Source organism: Sus scrofa, chromosome 12, assembly GCF_000003025.6.
Source record: "Sus scrofa isolate TJ Tabasco breed Duroc chromosome 12, Sscrofa11.1, whole genome shotgun sequence".
NCBI lineage: Eukaryota > Metazoa > Chordata > Mammalia > Artiodactyla > Suidae > Sus > Sus scrofa.
In genome coordinates, this window is record NC_010454.4 from 38,103,549 (window position 1) to 38,123,491 (window position 19,943).

A 19,943-nucleotide genomic window follows, 5' to 3' on the forward strand; every position below is an offset into this window, starting at 1 on the left:
CTGTGAAATATAACTATCGACAAGTTAAAAGCAGTCCCCAAATAAGCATCAAAATTAGAAACATTTAGGGAGTTCCTGTTGTGGCTCAGTGGGTTAAGAATCTGTCTAATATCCATGAGGATGCAGGTTCTATCCTTGGCTTCACTCAGTGGGTTAAGGATCCGGCATTGCCACAAGCTGCAGCATTAAGCTGCAGGTGGGGCCTGGATTTGGTGTTGCTGTGGCTGTGGTGTAGGCCAGTGGCTGCAGCTCCAATTTGACCCCTGGCCCAGGAACTTGCATATGCCATAGGTGCGGCCATAAAGAGAAAAAAAAAATTAGAAACATTTAATGAGTCCTATTTTGCCTGCTTCTTTCCAATTGTGTGAAGTAAATGCTGTCTGAATGCCATGATGGTAGAGCTACTTTTGAGAAGCACACTGAAGGCTCTTTATAATGCTGGTATTGGGTTTCATGCTTGTGATTGGTAACTTTTTTGGGGGGGGTTATATTCTGTAGAACATAAATTTTTTGGCTAGTAAATATTTTGTTGTATTCTAGGGCATGGTTATAACTCTTTTAACTGGTCACCAGTCCCTATTGAGAATGGTATGAAAGCTCTAAACCCCCTTTTCAGAAGCCCACTGATGAACTTTAAACACTGTTCTGGGGAGTCTAAGGAGATGTGTGCCAGTTTTTGCCGAATAGCTTTCTTATTCCTTTTCTCTTTGTGTGTTTGTGTCTTCTGAAACTGGATCATATAATCAGGTTAAATAGTTTTCTCATTTTATGAAGAAATGAATGAATATATGCTTTACTATGTTAAAATTCAGAAAACTGTTAAAATTCAAAATATCCTAACTGCCAGTTTGGAATATGGGTATGTGTAAGTCTACCTTTCCCATAGGGATTAGTTGTAAATTCACTTCCTGAGTAGATTTTGAGACTCATCACTTAAGGTATTAAAATTTAAAATTCTTTGTGAGGGCTACCTGACAAAATTGCAGCACGAAATACCAGTTTCTGTGTGGGTGTGGGTGTGGGTACAGGTGTGGGTGTGGTTGCAGGTGTGTGTGTGTGTGTGTGGGTGGGTGGGTGGGTGGGTGTCATCATTTAAACTTAACAAATGAGAATTTCCCTGGAAAATAAAGGGAAGTTTGGGCCTATGTTCAGTCTAAGCTTTTGTTTTTATAATAGATGACTGTGGAAAAAGTACAGGGTATTAGTCGATTGGAACAACTTTGTGAAGAATTTTCAGAGGAGGAACGAGTAAGAGAACTCAAGCAAGAAAAGAAGCGCCAAAAACGGAAGAATAGACGAAAAAATAAATGTGTATGTGATATTCCTACTCCCTTACAAACAGCAGATGAAAAGGAAGTAAACCAAGAGAAGGTAGTATTTTTTGCGGGGAGGGGTCGTAAAGGAGAAAAAGACAGCTTTATTGCTTTGCCGGGCAAAGGGGACCACAGCAGGCTAATGCCTTAAAGACTGTGCCCCCCATTATTTCCTAATATTGACTCATAGCTGTATAGCTTTTTGCTAGATTTAGCATTTTTACAATACTTTCCCAGAGTATGGGCTCCCGTGTCTTGTATATTGGCTTTTCATTTCTTAATATAATCTGAATAAACCAAAATCTTTAATGTCATGGCTTTGTTTTATAAAGACAATGTTGGATAGTTTTATTACCTGATCTTAGCATTCTGTTAGATTAAAGGCCAAATGTGGAAAGTTAACTCCATGTATTACCTAGAGTACTTCTTAACTTTCCATCTCAGGACCCCTTTGCATTCTTAAAAATTAAGGTACCCAATCAGATTATATGTATATGGATTATACTTATGAGTATTCACTGCTTTAGAAATTAAAATGGAGGAGTTCCCACTGTAGCTCAGTGGATTAAGAATCTAAAACTGCAGTGGCTTGGGTCACTGAGGAGGTGTGGGTTCCATCCCTAGCCTGGCACAGTGAGTAAAAGGATCCGGCATCACAGCAGTTGCAGTTGCAGCTCAGATTCAATCCCTGGCCTGGGCTACGAGTGTGGCCATTTAAAAAAAAAAAAAAAAAAAAATTTGAAAAATAACTGTTTTCCTCCCAAAATTGAGAAGGGTGGCATTATTTTATATTGTTGCAAATCTCTTTAATATTTGGCCTAAAAAGAAGTAGATTCTCATATCTCCTTCTCTATTCAGTCTTTTTGCATATGTTGCTTGGTTAAAGATAGGACGAAGAAAGTCTGACCTCACACAGATATATATACATATATATGTGTGTGTGTATATATATGTGTGTGTGTGTGTGTGTGTGTGTATAGAAAAGGGAGGAGTATTTTAATATAAACCTATTCTTCTTTGGCATTGTAACTTGACAGGTGGTAGTTTTTTAAAAGATTAGTTGCAGTGTGGAACCTGACACCTTGTCAATGACCTGTTCATACTCTTAAGTTAAAATCTGTTGGTCTCTCTTGGTGCTTTGAATAGATTTTATTCATGCATGATTCTGTAACATGAGGCTTTGTTCATTCGAAAGATAATGGTTCACTGATTTATGCAGATCTTCCCATTTCATTATAGAATATCAGATAATCATGTTAAAGCTATTACTGATCTCATCAGAAGCACTGAGGGTCTTCAACCTCATTGTGTTTGTATATGTAAGTTTTCAAAATTCTGATTGTAGTTTGAAAGTTTGCATCTTAATCAGTGATGACAAATACTATCCATTTTCTTCCTTTAAAGAGATGGGCTGACTTCATTCATTTATGAGAAAATGCCTTTTAAATATCCAAATCTGAATAACCATAGTTTGTCTCTCATTCTTTCATTCAAATGAAATTGATGTTCTAGGAAAAGCAGCTAGTTTAGCTTGCAATTCAAACAGTTGCACGAGTATTTCCTTGAGACAACCATTATATATTGGTATGTAGCAAAAGTACTTTCAGCATTCTTATTTGTCACAGACTAATAAAAAGACCTCTTCTCTGGATTTCCTGTTGTGGCTCAGCTCTAACGAACCCAACTAGTATCCATGAGGATGCAGGTTCGATCCCTGGCCCAACTCAGTGGATTAAGGATCCAGTGTTGTCTCGAGCTGCAGTGTAGGTCTCAGATGAGGCTTGGATCTGGTCTTGCTGTGGCTGTGGTGTAGGCCAGCAGCTGCAGCTCCAATTTGACCCCTAGTCTGGGAATTTCCATATGCCCGTGGTTGCAGCCCTAAAAAAAGAAATGTACACATAATAAAAAAGACCTTTTCTCCATGAGTTGGTATTTAACAAAAGTAATATTTTTACTGCTTCATCAAAGACATTCATAAGTGAAATATCCTTTTATTTATTTATTTATTTCCTGATGAGAGAGCTTGACAAGTGACGAATATGGTGACTATTAGTACACACTTTGGTTGCCTTTGATTTGGTAAGTGTCAAGACAGTGAGAAAGGCAAATCACATGTCAGTATTAGGTTGAAGATGATTTTGACCTAGGGAACCCCTGGAGTCAGCAGACCACACTCAGAGAACTGTGACTCTAGATGTCCCCGATAACATTAAATCTTTTTTTTTTTGGTCTTTTTGTCTTTTTGCCATTTCTTGGGTCGCTCCCGCGGCATATGGAGGTTCCCAGGCTTGGGGTCTAATCGGAGCTGTAGCCACCAGCCTACGCCAGAGCCATAGCAACGTGGGATCCGAGCCGCGTCTGTGGCCTACACCACAGCTCACGGCAACGCCAGATTGTTAACCCACTGAGCAAGGGCAGGGATCGAACCCGCAACCTCATGGTTCCTAGTCGGATTCGTTAACCACTGTGCCACGACGGGAACTCCTACCATTAAATCTTAACTTACTTTTAGTTGGTTCTTTGTTTTGAAGTGAATTCGTGATTTTTCATGAAAATAGTTTTTTTTTTCCTTCATTTTTAACCTCAGAACTCCTGTCTAATTGATTATGTTAATAAAGAAATTAAAATACAGCCATTGTGAAGGTAAAGCTTTTTACTGTCTCTTAATTTTGGATCCTTAAAGGAAACAGACTTCATAGAAAACAGCTGCAAAGCCTGTGGCAGCACTGAAGATGGCAATAGTTGTGTAGAAGTAATTGTTACCAATGAAAATACATCATGTACCTGTCCTAGCAGTGGCAATCTCTTGGGGTCCCCTAAAATAAAGAAAGGTAAGTAAATGGTCTTAAAAAAATTAACTCAAGTTTATTCTTTTTTTTTTTAAATTTTTTGGCTGCCCACAGTATATGGAGTTTCCAGGCCAGGGATGAGATCCAAACCACAGTTGTGACCTCTCCCGCCACTGTGGCAATGCTGGATCTTTTAACCCACTGTGCCAGGCTAGGGATCGAACCTGGCATGTAGAGGTACTGTCAATCTCATTGTGCCACAATGAGAACTCCTTTCTTTATTTTAAATACAAGTGCTTTGGGAGTTCCTGTCGTGGCTCAGTGGAAATGAATCTGACTAGCATCCATGAGGATGCAGATTTGATTCCTGGCCTCACTCAGTGGGTTAAGGATCCAGCATTGCTGTGAGCTGTGGTGCAGGTTGCCGATACGGCTCAGATCCCAAGTTGCTGTGGCTGTGGCACAGGCCAGTGGCTATAGCTCTGATTTGACCCCTAGCCTGGGAACCTCCATATGCCACGAGTGTGGCCCTAAAAAGACAAAAATAAATAAGCGTTTATTTATGTATTATTTATTTACTTTTCTTTTTAGGGCTGCACCTATGGCATATGAAAGTTCCTAGGTTAGGGGTCCAATTTGAGCTGCAGCTGCCGGTCGACACCACAGCCACAGCAACACCAGATCTGAGCCGAATCTGCGACTTACTGTGCAGCTCATGGCAACGCTGGATCCTTAACCCACTGAGCGAGGCCAGGGATCGAACCCGCATCCTCATGGATACTAGTCAGGTTCATTGCCGCCTAGCCACAACAGGAACTCCTCCTATAAGAGCTTTTAGAGATGCTGTAACCTAGAATTTAGAAACTACTTTATAGCCCCAAGAATATCATATAATTTAGTCAGACACTTAGTATTTCCTTGTTCTATATGGTGTTTGATTTGTTAAATAATAACAAAATAAAAAACTGTAAAACCATAATAAAATTTTTTGTTATTTAATATACTTGTTACTTTCAGTAAGTAGACCATCAATTTTGAAATTTTTTTTTTGTGGTCACCAGTTGGTTCATTCTTTGTCTTAATATATTTATTCGCATGTTAATTGTAACTCTCACTCGATTTATTCTCAGGCTTATCTCCACACTGTAATGGTAGTGATTGTGGCTATTCATCTAGCATGGAAGGGAGTGAAACAGGTTCTCGAGAGGGTTCGGATGTTGCCTGCACTGAAGGCATTTGTAATCATGACGAACACGGTAGGTTCAGGTTGAACTTGCAATTCAAATAATGTAGCAATTATTTCTGCTACATGGCTTCTTTAAGCACATAAATAAGAGTATTGATTTCTGCAGGTGATGATTCCTGTGTTCATCACTGTGAAGACAAAGAGGATGATGGCGATAGTTGTGTTGAATGTTGGGCAAATTCTGAAGAGAACAACACCAAAGGAAAAAATAAAAAGAAGAAAAAGAAAAGCAAGATGTTGAAATGTGATGAACACGTAAGTCTCACAACTTGGAATTTCTATTTATTTATTTAATTATTTAATTATTTATTTTTTGCTCTTTTAGGGCCACACCTAAGGCATATGGAGGTTCCCAGGCTAGGGGTCAAAGCACAGCTACAGCTGCCAGCCTATGCCACAGCCACAGCAACAGGAGATCCGAGCCATGTCTTTGACCTATACCACAGCTCATGGCAAGGCCCGATTGCTGACCTACTGAGCAAGGCCAGGGATCAAACCCGCAACCTCATCATTCCTAGTCATATTCGTTAACCACTGAGCCACGATCGGGAACTCTGTAAGCTGTGTAATCTTAATCTGAGCAGTTTGCTTGAACTGCTTTTCCATCTGTAAAATGGAGATAATAGTCCCTATCAGATTAGGTTCTGTGAAGATGAAGTGAGATTATATTGATGTATTAGCATGGTGTTTGGTGTGCAGTAAGTGCCTCGTATCTGCCTGCTGTTGCTCTCATTCAGTATTCCTTAACACACTGTATTCCTTAACACTCTGTCAGGGCATTTTTTTTTTTTTTTTTTTTTTCCTGTATACAATAGTAATCACTATTATTTCTTGTCTTTTTACTGTGAAATCCTTTTGTTGTGATTTCAGATCCAAAAGCTTGGAGGCTGTATTACAGATCCAGGTAATCGAGAGACCTCAGGAAATACCATGCACACAGTGTTTCACCGCGACAAGACCAAAGATGCACATCCTGAAAGCTGTTGCAGCTCTGAAAAGGGTGGGCAGCCACTCCCTTGGTTTGAGCATAGGAAAAACGTACCACAGTTTGCAGAACCTACAGAAACGTCGTTTGGTCCTGATTCTGGAAAAGGTGCCAAGAGCTTAGTTGAACTCCTTGTAAGTAAGCCATGATACATTTTTGTGGATAACTGATTGCTCACAGGGTAGATGTGGGAGGGGATGAAGTTGGGGATGGGAGGAGGCTTTTAAGAAATTAATAGTAATTCATTAGTTCTTGGTGACTTCATTGCTGTTCTTCCACTTATGGTTTGTATAACTGCTCTGGAGCACATTTCCTTATCCTCCTTTGTCTCAAAGGTAGAAGAGACAGGTTGAGGGAAGGGGATAGAGTTAGCATTATGTCCAAGAGTCTGACTCCTTGACGAGGGTTATCCTGAGCAAATTGCCTTTCAAAATGGTAATTTATGGTAGCCACCCTTTTCAGACCAGGAAAGAATATAGAAGCTGAACTAGAGCCCACTTGCCAGGTTACTTCCTTTAGGTGTTTTGTAGGATAAAAGCATAACTGAACTTGGAAAATCTTTTATACTCGGCTCTAAATCTTCATACTTTAGATGAATTATTCCTGATTCCGAGGCCCTCAGTGTGTAGTTTATGTGGGACTTGGAGGAGGAGCAAGGAAGTAGAAGGGTAGTTTCTTTTCAGGAGTCATTACAGAATACCTAGGGAGCCAAATCCTTAGAATACTAGTTTTTTTTTTTTTTTTTTTTCATATGGTTGTAAAGTTTACTGGTTGTACTGTGTGACTTACTTGACAAGTTAAAAAAATTATATTTTACTTAATTTGTTTTTTGTTTTTTTAACCTAATTTGTAGAGATGAGAGTTTCAACATAGAACCAGCCAGAGTTAAGTCTGGTCATTTAAAATGTAGTAGCTAGTTGTAACCATCTCTCACTGTTTAAGGCTAAGGTGTGTTGGCAGTCTGCTTGTATGCTTCTAGGACAAATGCAAGTTGAGTTGCATTTTATTCTTAACTTAGTACTTTCTGAGACAGAATGCCAGTATACTTATCCTTTAAACATCCCAGTTAAAGACTTGATATGACTGAATTGAAACTAAAAGGTAGACTAATTTCTGGCTGTCCTCCATCAGCACAGCGTTTTGCATTCTTAATTTGTCATAGTCTTAACCACTGCTTTAATTTGCAGGATGAGTCTGAATGTACTTCAGATGAGGAAATCTTTATCTCACAAGATGAAATACAGTCATTTATGGCTAATAACCAGTCTTTCTACAGCAATAGAGAACAATACCGACAGCATCTGAAGGAGAAATTTAATAAATACTGCCGCTTAAATGATCACAAGAGGCCCATTTGTAGTGGCTGGTTGACAACGGCTGGAGCAAATTAAATAAATAAAATAGCTCTGTCTTTCAATGAAACACTCAAGATGACTACTGCGCCTTCTCTTTCAAAAAAAAAACTCTTAATTTAGTGACTTATGGCAAAATTTTATCTTAAATCAATGTGATTCTTTCTTGTTTGGGGAGACGGTGGAGGTAACCTCATTAGTTTGTTCTTTCTTCAGGCTTGTGTCTTTAGTTGTGTGGCTGCGCAGGCCTGCCGTATGATTTAAGCCATCTCTTTTCATTAAATGTTTCTCTTCCTGTGAGACTTGCTAAAAAGCAACTTAGTGGCAAAAAGTAATGTTGTACTTATACTTCTGTACAGAAATGACAATGAGCTGAATATATGGTTTTACAAAGTAGACATCCACTTGCGAAATGTTTGGATGTAATGTTAAAGCGCAATGTGCAAAATTTAAAATAAAGAATATTTATTAATATGCATAGTAAAATTTGGTGTACATGTTTCTGCTTAATGTGTGGCAGTATTTTAATTTGCCACCTGTGGTCCTGGTGCTGGCCAATGTCAGTGTTAGAGAGGGTGAAGAGCCAATGAAGAGAGAGAGGTACAGCTTATTGAAGACAAAATTCTTCCCTTAATCAGAGTTGACAACCAAGAGAAGCAGTTTCCAGGTGTTTGAAAGAAAAAATTTGCTGCAATACCTTTAAATCCTGGCTAGCATCTTACTTCCTCATGAGACTTATAATTGCTATTATTAAAAGTTCCCTGATACTTAACACAAAGCACCTTAAATTCAGAGGTTCATATTGAACTAGAAGAATGAAAATAAAACTTGGCAGAGTCAAGGATTCCCTGATAAGTAATTACTCAGCGTGTAGAGAACTGGGAGCAGAAGGCTGCACTGAGAGCTCACCACACTGTGGGCCATGTAAGTGCCTGTTCCTTATCTCGTTTCCAACAATAAAGTCACTCTGGCATTACAGTTTACTGCTTTCACAAGCTGTCCGAGTACTGAAGGAGAGAGTCTCTTAGGAGTAGCATTTGGCTGCCATTTAAAAGGTTGAGTCAGTAGTTCAGTAAACACATGTGCTTAAGTTAGAGCTTTATGTCTGTGTGTTGATAATACTTGGTGGGCAGCAAACAAGCAGCAGGACAGTCGATAGCTCTGTGCAGTGGGGATGGAATGAATTTTATGGACTTTGTACCACTTAATCAGATTTCATGTGGTCAGAAGCTTAGTGAGATTTAATTTTTGTAGTCAGTGGCATTTTTTTGGATCCACCTCCTGAGTTGTCTGTTCAAATCAAAATGTATAGGGATTGAGGCAGAGATAAAATGAGTCATTTCTTTCTGACCCTTGTTTGCTTCCATCCTGAAATCCATAGAAAATGAGCAAGGGTCTCCCACCACCCTTGGCTCTGAGCCCGATCCCCTCTCCACGTTCTGTTGCAGTTAGAGATCCCTAAATTAAGCAAGGGTTGGTTTTGTTTTGCTTCGGTCTTTGTGCTTACAACCAAACACAGGAGTGCTTGTTGAATGAATAAACCAGCCACGATGACTGCTTATTCAGCAGAGAAGTTTTCTCTTTGGAAGGATGGCTATATGAAGAATGCAGAAGTGAGGCAGTTTTCAGTGCTTTGATGGAATATCCTTAGCGGTTCTACTTTGAACAGAACCAACAACTTAAGAGACAAAAGGGAAAACTGAGTAAAGGCAGTTTAGAAGCACACCCCCTGGCCTGATACTGGTCTGGTTGCTGTCCAAGCTAGGTTTCAACTCTGACTCGGTAGTTATTTTGCAAAATGAAGAGGTTAATAGGTACTATCTCATGTGGTTTTGTGCATATTAATATATTTAAAGTGCTTAAAAGTGCCTGTCACACGGTAAGCTCTGAATAAATGTTAGCTATCGCTTTAATCTTTGCTACACTTGGAGATGTATTTGCTCCACTGGGAGTGGGAGGGCTTAGGGAAGTTGGAGACTGGGCTCTTAGGGATACAGTTCCCTCAGTACATGTGTACTTGGGGGTGTTTCCTTTTTTTTTTTTTAATTTTATTATTTTTTAGTTATCTCCCCAATATAATTTTTTTTTCTACTGTACAGCATGGTGACCCAGTTACACATACATGTATACATTCTATTTTCGCACATTATCATACTCCCTCATAAGTGACTGGACATAGTTCCCAGTGCTACACAGCAGGATCTCATTGCTAATCCATTGTGTTTGCATTTTTCAGCAAGTTTTCCTTGTTTAGTAAGGGCCGAGGGATCAGATAGGGTTGGAAGTCTCTCCCAAGGTCACTCAGCGTTGATAGGTGAGATACAGCCTTTTCTGGGCTAAATCCTTCCTATTAGCCACCGGCTGGTTTAGGTGGGTGTTGGAGTCATTTTATTTGCCCTTAATTTCTCTTCTTGGTTTTAGAGGTCAGGAACTGGGAAAACAGAGCAGGAAGCAAGAGTACGTGCGTTCTAGGGCCTGGTGCAATCCTCGGTAAACCTCATCACCCTACCGCAAAGGGTGAGAGAGGTCACCAGACTAGCCGGACTGCAAATTTCCACGCCCCTCAGGCCAGGCCCCGCCCCGCCTGCGGGAAGCGGTTTCCTGGAAGGGGCGGGGCAGGAAGGGGCGGGGCTGCGCCCGCGCGGCTGGTTCAGGGGTGGGGCGGCCAGGCGGCGGTCGTTCTACGGGCGGGATGTGGCCGATTGCCGAGGGTCGGAGGGTGGAGCCGGGGGCGGAGGCCAGTGGGAGTGGCAGCAGCTCCCGGCGGAGCTACGACGGGACCAGGCTGGCGGCGGGTTCCGCGTTGGTGACCAGAGAGCGGCCGGGCCCCAGTGACGTGGGGCGGAGCTCCGCGATCCAAGTGCCCAGCTCCCCGAGCGAGGTGGGAGGGCGGCTCGGGACCCTGACCTGGGCTGGCATGGAGCGGTGGCGTGGCCGACTGGCACTGGTGACAGGAGCCTCGGGGGGCATCGGCGCGGCCGTGGCCCGGGCCCTGGTCCAGCACGGACTGAAGGTGGTGGGTTGTGCCCGCACCGTGGGCAACATCGAGGTAAGCCCCAGATGGGGAGCGAGTCGCCCTCTGGGCCCAGCGTCTTTTCCGCTGGGCCAGGGTCCAGGTCGGGGGTGGGGAGTGGCCGGAGCTAGACTGTCATGCTGCCTTCACTTGCCGGCCACCTCAGGGCCACTTGCAGCGGGCTCAGAAGCTGGCGAAATGGATGATGCCTAATAGGGGAGGCTTTTTGGATCTCTCGCGGCAGGACTCCATCTTCGCTTTTTAAAGTCCCCTCTTTTAAGGAACCTTTTCTCCTGACAGCCTCTACTCGGTATAACAAATCTCTGACTCCCTGCCATCTTTTTCCTTCTCCTCTACCTGCCTGCGGAGGTTGGCTGAAGAAAGAAACCAGAGGTCAGAGGCTAGCTAGGCAGCCAGGGAGAAGCAAAGAAAGCTTTCTGGCCTTAGTGGCTAAGTTGGCTCCTGGATTGCTTCCTCTGCGCTTCAGATCTAGTCCACAAAGCCAAGCCAGGTGGCTAGCCAGCCAGATGAGCAGAAGTTAGAGGTTTTTTTGATCTTATTCATTTTTCACCTAGGACTGAGGAAGGAGTGGAGCTTTTCTGAAGAGGCTCAGCCCCCTGCCCCTTCCCCCCCTCCCCCAAATGTGAAGGTTAACCCCTACCCAATGCACATTAGGAATGAATGGGATATCCTTAGGTAGACCCTTCTTCAATTTCACTGTCCTAGATAGGACTGAATAGGTGAAATAGGGCACTGAACATGTGAGTTCAGAGGGGATAAAGCAATGTGGAACTGAAACTTGTGGTTTTCCTCTTAACACGGGTTGGGAGCCCCAAGAGTTGTGAGCAATAAGAGTTCAGACCAAAATGAAACAAAGCAGAGAAGAAGAAGGCGAGAAATCTCCATCGGAGGATCACTTTGGATTTGCCCTTGGCAAGACCTCCTCTCAGGGTGTGGGCTGGGGCTTAGCTTCATCGCCACCTTTGCTCAAAGTCCCTGGGCAGGGAGAGGCCTGGGTGGGGGGAGAGTGGGAAGGTGTACAGGAAGGAGGACTGTCCCCTCCCCTGCTGCTGACCAAAGGTACACTTTATAGCCTCCTAGATAGTCCCAAGGTCACCTGGCTGTGCCCCACTCTGCCCCTCCCTTTCTCCTATTCTGAGGTGCTCAGGGCCCAGCTCCCCATTTAGAGGATCAGGCCAGGGATTAGACCCCTGGCTTCCCTAATGCTTAAGCCACTCTTGCCTTCTCTTCCTGCTCCCCTATCCCACACTAGCCGGGAAAGGGGTCCCTGAGCCCAAGATGATCCCCAGGCCGATCACTCAGCCCCAGGATGACTCCTTTAATGAGGGGAGAAAGCCTCTGCTGTGAGGGGACTGACTTGATTTCAGGTCATTTTTGAGGAGAGAGGGTGGACAGGTGGGGACACTGCCATGAGAAGGCAGTGACAGGGAGAAGTGTACTCTCAGTCCCTCCATTCTGGCTCTCCTGCAGGGCTTTGAATCTGGAGGAGGAAGGGAGACATTGCATGCCAGGGGAGGGAAGAATTCCAGGCTTCCTCGCCCACAGCCTGCTTTTTTCTTAATTGGTTGAATCATTCATTCATTGATTTCCTGAGATGGTCATGAGTCGGTGAAATCCAGTGAAGGGGGCCTTCTGAGTCCCAGAGGACCCCCTCTTAAACTCTTGGAAAATTAAAGCAGAGAATTTCCTGGGTCACCTAATCCAGCTTGGTTTGGGGGGAAGGAAGGAGTTCCAGGGCAGCTGGCCAGGCTGGCCTTCCCCTAGGGGCACCCTGCACCCGCCAGCCCCCTCCCTCGCACACATGTACAAAGGGACCTTCGCGAGGCTCAGGTGCCCAGTCACTGGCCTCCAAGGCTACCACGTAGTTTGTTCCTGCTTCTAAATAGCAGCCTCCCTCAAGCCCTCTCCCAGGAGCCCTGTTTTCTCAGATCTCTCTCTGGGATCCTCAGTGTCTTGAGGGCCCTGGTAATGCACATGGGCTGCCCAGTGTCTCCTGCCACCTGACTTGGCTCATGGTCTCCAGAGAGACTTTGGGCCGGAAAATGGTGCATCATGGGTCAGAGAGAAAGACTCTGTCCCAACTTCCTGACCCTTTCTATGGTGGGGCAACGGGAGATTGGCAGGTGTGCTCCACTGAAAAGCAGGTGTGAGGCCCTTGAGCCAACTGGTGGCAATTTGTGAAGGGAGTGCGATAGTCTAGGTCAAAACCCTTCTGGGAGAGATAGGATGGGGTGATGGGAGAGAAGAGGATTGAGGCCATGATGTAACCAGCTCAGTGACTCAGCACTGGTGGAAGAAGCTTGGGGTGGGGTGAGGCTTGCGTCTCACCTAAGCTCAGAGGTGGGGTTCTTGTTGGGAGAGAGTCAGAGAAGAGAGATCACTCCATTCCCGGGACCCCTGGGCCCCTTCCCTGACCCACGCGGAGCCCCAGCCCTTCTTCCTTCTTAGAACTGAAGACTTTGACCAAAGAGGACAAGCTTTGGGGATGGGCAGTCCCCACATCTTGGTAGCCACAAGGTGGCCGCCAAAGCCAGGAGTTCTATGAGCGGTGACCTTGGAGGGAAGTTTCTCTGGGTGGGGAGGTGTGGAAGGAGCGGTTCACCCCAGTTAGACCCCTGTTGGGTTCCATAGGAGCTGGCCGCCGAGTGTAAGAGTGCAGGCTACCCCGGGACTTTGATCCCCTACAAATGTGACCTGTCCAATGAGGAGGACATCCTCTCCATGTTCTCGGCCATCCGCTCTCAACACAGCGGTGTAGACATCTGCATCAACAACGCGGGCTTGGCCCGGCCCGACAGCCTGCTCTCAGGCAGCACCAGCGGTTGGAAGGACATGTTCAATGTAAGGGCTGCAGGCCTGGGGCGGGGGGTGGGAACAGAGTGGGGAGCCCGAGGATTGTGAACCTCGGTGGGGTGGGGTGGGGTCGGGGGTGGCGGCTGGGGACAGACATCTCGGGAGAGGGGCCTTCGGGTTCCTACCAGAGGGCGCGTAACTATGCCATTCTTCTTTCCTTTGAGCCCTTGGGGGCAGTTCTTAAAGTCTAGGCTGCTTTCCTTCTCTTGGAGGAGAGATGGGCTGGGGAGAGAACTGTTGTCTGTTGAGGGTCCCCAAGTGGCAGCACTGTCCTGAGTGTTTGGGAACATGGTCTTATGGGAAGAAAAGGGAGCGAGAGACGGGACAGGATGATCTTGCTCAGCCGCTGCCAGTAACTGAGTGGCTTCAGGCGGGGAGTTAACTCTCTGAGCTTCTGTCTTGTCATGTTTAATTGGGATGAGCACACCTAGTCCATCAGTACCTGGGGTCACAAACTCCAGCATCCCCTGGGGCCAGGTCAGTACATAAATGAGTGAGGTGGTTCACATGCGAAAGTTCATGGCCATGCGCAGGGTCGGAGGGGTGGGGGGGTGGCCACCACTGCAGCGTAGGCCCAGTGTGGCCAGATCTTAAGGCTTCTCTGAGAGCAGCGGGGAGGCTAGATTTTCATGTGGGGCCCTACCCCTCCCGTTCTCCAGAGCTTCAGCTCCAAGAGGGCAAGATTTTTGTCTCTGTTAGAGCCTCAGTCTGCTATCAATAGGTATTTGATAATGTCCATACTTATTTTTTGAATGAATGAAACCTTCCAATACATGTTGGAAAGGGATTTGAAAATGTTTTTGAAACCACGTGGGGCCCACACAGCCTTCAGGACGTGGGTTTTCAACTTCTGGACTGTATCACGGAGCGGTATGAGGGTATGAAAATGTTCTGGGAGTTCCCTTCATGGCGCTGTGGAAATAAATCCAACTAGGAACCGTGAAGTTGCGGGTTCGAACCCTGGTCTCACTCAGTGGGTTAAGGATCCAGCGTTGCCTTGAGCTGTGGTGTAGGTCGCAGCCGCAGCTTGGATCTGGCGTTGCTGTGGTGTAGACCAGCAGCTGTAGCTCTGATTCGACCCCTAGCCTGGGAACCTCCGTATGCCACAGGTGAGGCCCTAGGGAAAAAAAAAAAAAAGAAGAAAGAAAGAAAAGAAAATATTCTGAGAAGTCAAAAGCACAGTGTGTAATCAGGATGCTTCTTTCCCTGCAATCCTTTTCACATCTGCTCACAAGAGATTTAGCACCGACAGGTGCTTGCCCCGGAAGTGAACAGTGAACATAGAAACAATGAACGGGGGAATGAAGCACTGCCCTTTGCCCTCGGAAATACTTCCGGGAGATCCGAGTGGTGGTCCTTAGCTGCAGTCAGCGGGTCTCAACCTGGAGACCTCAGCTTGCCCATCTGTAAAGTGAGGCACATGTAAGAAACCCTTAAGACCCTTTTTCAGCTTGAACATTAGGTAATTCTGATAGGATCAGCTTCTGAGGCATCTTCTCCACTCCCGCCCCTGATCCCCAGACCTAGGAGATCTGTTTATCCTACTTTTTTTTTTTTTTCTTTTCTTTTCTTTTTATGGCCACACCTGCAGCATATGGAGGTTCCCAGGCTAGGGGTCGAATTGGAGCTGCAGCTACCAGCCTACGCCACAGCTGCAGCAACATGGGATCTGAGCCACGACTGCGACCTACACCACAGCTCACGGCAACGCCAGATCCCCGATCCACTGAACGAGGCCAGGGATCGAACCCTCATCCTCCTGGACACTGTGTCGGGTTCTTAACCCCATGAGCCACAATGGGAGCTCCTATTTCTCCTAGTTGATCCATCTGTCCCCAGGAGCTGAGTTCTCTGCCCCACAAACCCACATTGTTAAGAGGACCAGCAGCAGGACAGGAAACCTCCTGTGTCCTTCTGCCGTGAACACTGCAGCGGGCAGGTTCACACCGAGGGTGTTCTGTCCCGATGCCTGGCAGTGACACCGATAAAGCGAAACATCTAATCTCCTGGCTGGTCTCCTCTCTTCCCCGGAGGAGAGACATGCAGACCTGCTGAAAGCTTTATCTCAGCTGCTCCCTAAGGGGTGGGGCTGGACTGGAGCTTTAGAGCAGAGACACTTCTTCAGGCCGGGGCTCTGGGGTCACCTCTGCCAGAGCAAGCAGGAGTGGGCGGGGCCAGGGGAGGCAGGAAGCCCCCCTGCCTTTAGGAGGTCCCTTGCCATCCTTCAGACACCCTGTAAAGAGTTGCTGTGCCTCATCTTTAGAGCTGGAACAGAGGTCAAAGGAAGACGTGGCAGGGCAGAGGTCAGGCCTTCTCTCCACTGCAGGGGAGGAGACAGAAATCGCAGAGAGTAGCTGGGTAAGGTGAGGGGAGGCTAGGGTCTGTGCTTGAAGGAAGGGATTTTTTTTTTTTTTTAAAGGCATTTTAGGCTGTTTAGGAGAAAGCAGGGCCAGTGACTCTGTCCCAGAGAAAAGTAGGGCATTTGGGGAAGAAAAGAAGACGGTTCCTTAAGGCAGAGCTTCTACTGTTTGCAGAAGAGATCCAGGAAGGGCTCCCGGGTCCTGGGTGGGTTTGTGGGGTTCCTGTTCCTACTTGCAGGAACTTGGGGGCGTCACCCAGGGAGCCGAGCTGCCTCTGCCGTCACCTGGGCCTGGTCGCTTTACGGGAGGGGCACCTCATCTTTGGTCTCTGGTAGGACCTGGACCCTGTTGGGGATGCCCCCCCCACCCCCACCCCTGGGTGCTCTGTGGCTCCATCGTCTGCTCAGATGGGCCCAAGCTGCAGACACCCCATTGCTCCCCCCGCCCGCAGGTGAACGTGCTGGCCCTCAGCATCTGCACCCGGGAAGCCTACCAGTCCATGAGGGAGCGCAAGGTGGATGATGGGCACATCATTAACATCAACAGGTGAGGCAGGTGCTCGAGGGCCGGAGCTCCGCTTGGATCCCCATGCACCCTCCCCGCTGGGGGATCTGCTGCGGTTCATTTGCCTCTTTGGTTTGGTTTGGTTTGATTTTCTGCTTTTTAGTGCCACGCCCGGTGGCATATGGAAGGTCCCAGGCTAGGGGTCTCATGGGAGCTGCAGCTGCCAGCCTACACCACAGCCACAGCAACACAGGGTCCGAGCCTCGTCTGCGACCTACACCACAGCTCATGGCAACTGGGGATCCTTAACCCACTGAGCAGAGCCCTCATGGATACTAGTTGGGTTTGTTTCCACTGAGCCCCAGTGGGAACCCCCCATTTGCCCTCTCTGGAGCTCAGCTTCCTTGGTGGTAAAATGAGGATTTAACACCCAGTTAATACTCACATGGCTCCATCAGGGTGAGGGGAAGAGGAGTATGTGTCAAATGCCACCCCTCACTGTGGAAGGACTAGCTCAGCCCCTTCTCTCTCTCTCTCTCTCTTTTCTTTTTTTTTTTTTTTTTTTGTCTTTTTGCCATTTCTCAGGCCGCTCCCACGGCATATGGAGGTTCCCAGGCTAGGGGTCCAATCAGAGCTGTAGCCACCGGCCTACGCCAGAGCCACAGCAACGCGGGATCCGAGCCGTGTCTGCGACCTACACCACAGCTCACGGCAACGCCGGATCTTTAACCCACTGAGCAAGGCCAGGGATCGAACCTGCAACCTCATGGGTCCTAGTCGGATTCATTAACCACTGCGCCACAACGGGAACTCCTCAGCCCCTTCTCTTTGAAGCCTGGGGGCTCTCCTGGGACTGAGGTTCTCCATCCCTCAGGCCGTGGCATGAACCTCACCTCCTGGCACAAAGACCACACAGTCTCTGTCCCAGAGGAGCCCCCAGAGATGTGACCTCTGCTCCCACAGATCTCCCAGTAGAACATCAGTGAACACAGATGAAATCGAGAGAGCTACCAGCCCGCAGGAACTGGAGAGTGAATTCTGTGGTCGGCGATGGGAGGACTTCTAGGAAGAGTAGGGCTCACGGGAGCTGCTTGAATTACAGAAGCTAGATTAGTTGCTGTGACGATGGCCGCTGGAGGCCCCGTTTAGAAGGCATCTGGGGGAGTTCCCATTGTGGATTTGCAGGTTAGGAACCTGACTAGGAACCATGAGGTTGTGGGTTCAGTCCCTGGCCTTGCTCAGTGGGTTAAGGATCCAGCATTGCCGTGAGCTGTGGTGTAGGTCAAAGACACTGCTCGGATCCTGTGTTGCTGTGGCTCTGGCGTAACTAGCAGCTGTAGCTCTGATTAGACCCCTAGCCTGGGGACCTCCATATGTCATGGGTGTGGCCCTAAAAAGCAAAAAAAGAAAAAAGAAAAAGAAAGAGAAGCCATCTGGGGGTGGGGTTGACTAGTACAGCAGGAGACACCACTTCACTCTCGTCTCTCCCCTTCCTTCCCTCTCCCCAGCATGTCTGGCCACCGAGTGGTACCCCAGTCCGTGGCCCATTTCTATAGTGCTACCAAGTATGCCGTCACTGCGCTGACAGAGGGCCTGAGGCAAGAGCTTCGGGAGGCCCAGACCCACATCCGAGCCACGGTGAGGCTTGGCCTGGGCCCGCTGGGAACAAGGAGGCTCAGGCCCTCCTCACTGCCCGGGGAGCCCATGGCCCTGGTGTGCTGCCTAGAGCTGGGGGTGCACTGGGCACCGATCTCCTGGGCTCTGCTGCTACTTCGTGGCCCTGCTCAGTACCTGAGTTCCTGCATTTCTCTGACCCTCACGTGTGAGGGAGGGGGCCAACCTGAAAGGAACAGGGCGGGGTGAGACGGAGCGTGGGAAAAAGCAGGGGATGGTGGGAAACCGCGGCTGGAAAGCGGGACCCTGGGCTCTTCCCTTGAAGGCTGCATGACCTTGGGTGACTTGCTCAGCCTCCCCAAGCTTCAGTCTCCTCATCTGTAAAATGGGGATGTTAACACCTATGAGGTCATGAGGTTTTAAGGGACACCACTTTGTAGAACAGTTACCTGGCTCATGGCGTTGGCTCCGTAGATGGTAGGAATCCTTCTGATCCTCCCCAGGGGCAGCCTTGGAGGGAGGAGGTGGCTGCTGGACATCAGGCAGCCATCACTGTGACGCTGGGACCCTGTAGCCTCCACCCCTCTCCTGCAACCTCCCCAAGACCCGGCCTCTGTTGGAGGTTCCGGTCCTGAGCAGGCTCTCTCTGTTGGCCCAGTGCATCTCTCCAGGAGTCGTGGAGACACAGTTCGCCTTCAAACTCCATGACAAGAACCCTGAGAAGGCAGCTGCCGCCTATGAACAAATGAAGGTGGGGCCCAGTGAAGCCACTCGTTCCCTAAGCGAGGGCAGGGGGAGGCGTGGCCTTTAGCCAGTCCAGCGCCCCTCCTGGAAGGTGGGGATGGGAGTGGGGATGCTGGAGCGGAGCTCAGCGGCGGGAGGGAACCTGGATCCATTCTGTCCGCCTCTCACCCCTTTCCCCCGGTGCTCCCAGTGTCTCAAAGCTGAGGATGTGGCCGAGGCTGTCATCTATGTCCTCAGCACCCCACCACACGTCCAGGTGAGTCTGACCTTGGCTGTCCACCCGCCTGGAGGAGCCCAGCCATCCCCAGACGAGGAGAGCAGGGAGGCCTTCGGGGGTGGGGGGAGCATCCTGGCTTCCTCAAGCCTCGTGTCTTCCGCAGATCGGGGACATCCAGATGAGGCCCACGGAGCAGGTGACCTAGTCTCCCGAGAGGAGCTCTTCCTGCCCTCACCGCCCCTCACGGCTCGGCACTCGCCTCTGGGTTTTAGGTGTTGATTTCGGGACTCTTGGATTCTATGTCCTTTCCCCACCCCCACCAGGGGCTAGAAAACTTGCTTGAGGTTTTTATATAATCTTGTCAAATGGGCTGGGGAAGGGAGGTGGTGTCCCTGATTGTTTGACCTGCTGACTTATTCTTGGTCCCCTTCTTGGGCTCCTTGGTCTTTGCTGTCTCTGGTTTCTCCCCTTGGATTGAAGCAAGGGATGGATCCCCAAGTGGGGCTTTTCTCTGTCGCCTTGACCCCATCCCCTGGCCCTCGGGGATGAGCTGGCAGAGGGAAGCCCTCGCCTTCCATCCGAATGGTAATCGGGGCTCCCGGGTTCCTCCTCTCCCTGTCCCACTGCCCCCACCACTGCTTCTCTCCCCACCCCCCACCCCCCAGTTCTCCAGCCCAATTTTGGCTTCTCAGTCCCTGGTGGGGTCCTCTCTCCACTCGGACTTTGGCAGCGGAATACCAGGGCCTGCCTCCTGAGTGGGTTTCACTGTGATCATTAAAAAAGAAAAATCGCAACAAGCTACCTTGGCTTCAGAAGTATCTCTCAGTTCTTCCCCCTTCCTGTGATCAGGAATGCTTGTGTCTCAGAGTTTCTTCTAGGACAGTGGGAAGGTGGGTGGGTTGGGGGCATCACCCCTGGAGTGTGGGTTACCT

The 19,943-nt window shown here is 48.0% G+C and overlaps 2 protein-coding genes across 20 annotated transcripts in view; both read left to right on the forward strand.

Annotated features, from left to right (window-relative positions):
* The window catches only part of GGNBP2 (gametogenetin binding protein 2), a 37,687-nt gene extending 29,516 nt beyond the window's left edge, over positions 1–8,171 (forward strand). For 11 of the 19 annotated variants that reach the window (XM_005669025.3, XM_005669028.3, XM_005669023.3 and 8 more), the window contains 6 exons: positions 1,177–1,371; positions 3,997–4,144; positions 5,233–5,358; positions 5,455–5,603; positions 6,219–6,467; positions 7,521–8,171. In XM_005669025.3, coding sequence (XP_005669082.2) covers positions 1,177–1,371; positions 3,997–4,144; positions 5,233–5,358; positions 5,455–5,603; positions 6,219–6,467; positions 7,521–7,724 — 1,071 coding nt within the window. In that variant the 3' untranslated portion in view covers positions 7,725–8,171. Of the gene's footprint in view, positions 1–1,176; positions 1,372–2,552; positions 2,633–3,996; positions 4,145–5,232; positions 5,359–5,454; positions 5,604–6,218; positions 6,468–7,520 lie in introns of those variants that run through there. The other 8 variants (XM_005669026.3, XM_021067329.1, XM_021067325.1 and 5 more) reach the window with 3 other exon arrangements.
* On the forward strand, positions 10,469–19,812 carry DHRS11 (dehydrogenase/reductase 11). Its single transcript, NM_001244532.1, is given in 7 exon segments — positions 10,469–10,734; positions 13,351–13,560; positions 16,384–16,478; positions 17,945–18,074; positions 18,709–18,801; positions 18,985–19,050; positions 19,175–19,812. Coding segments are annotated over 7 exon segments (768 nt in total). The 5' UTR covers positions 10,469–10,602; the 3' UTR covers positions 19,217–19,812.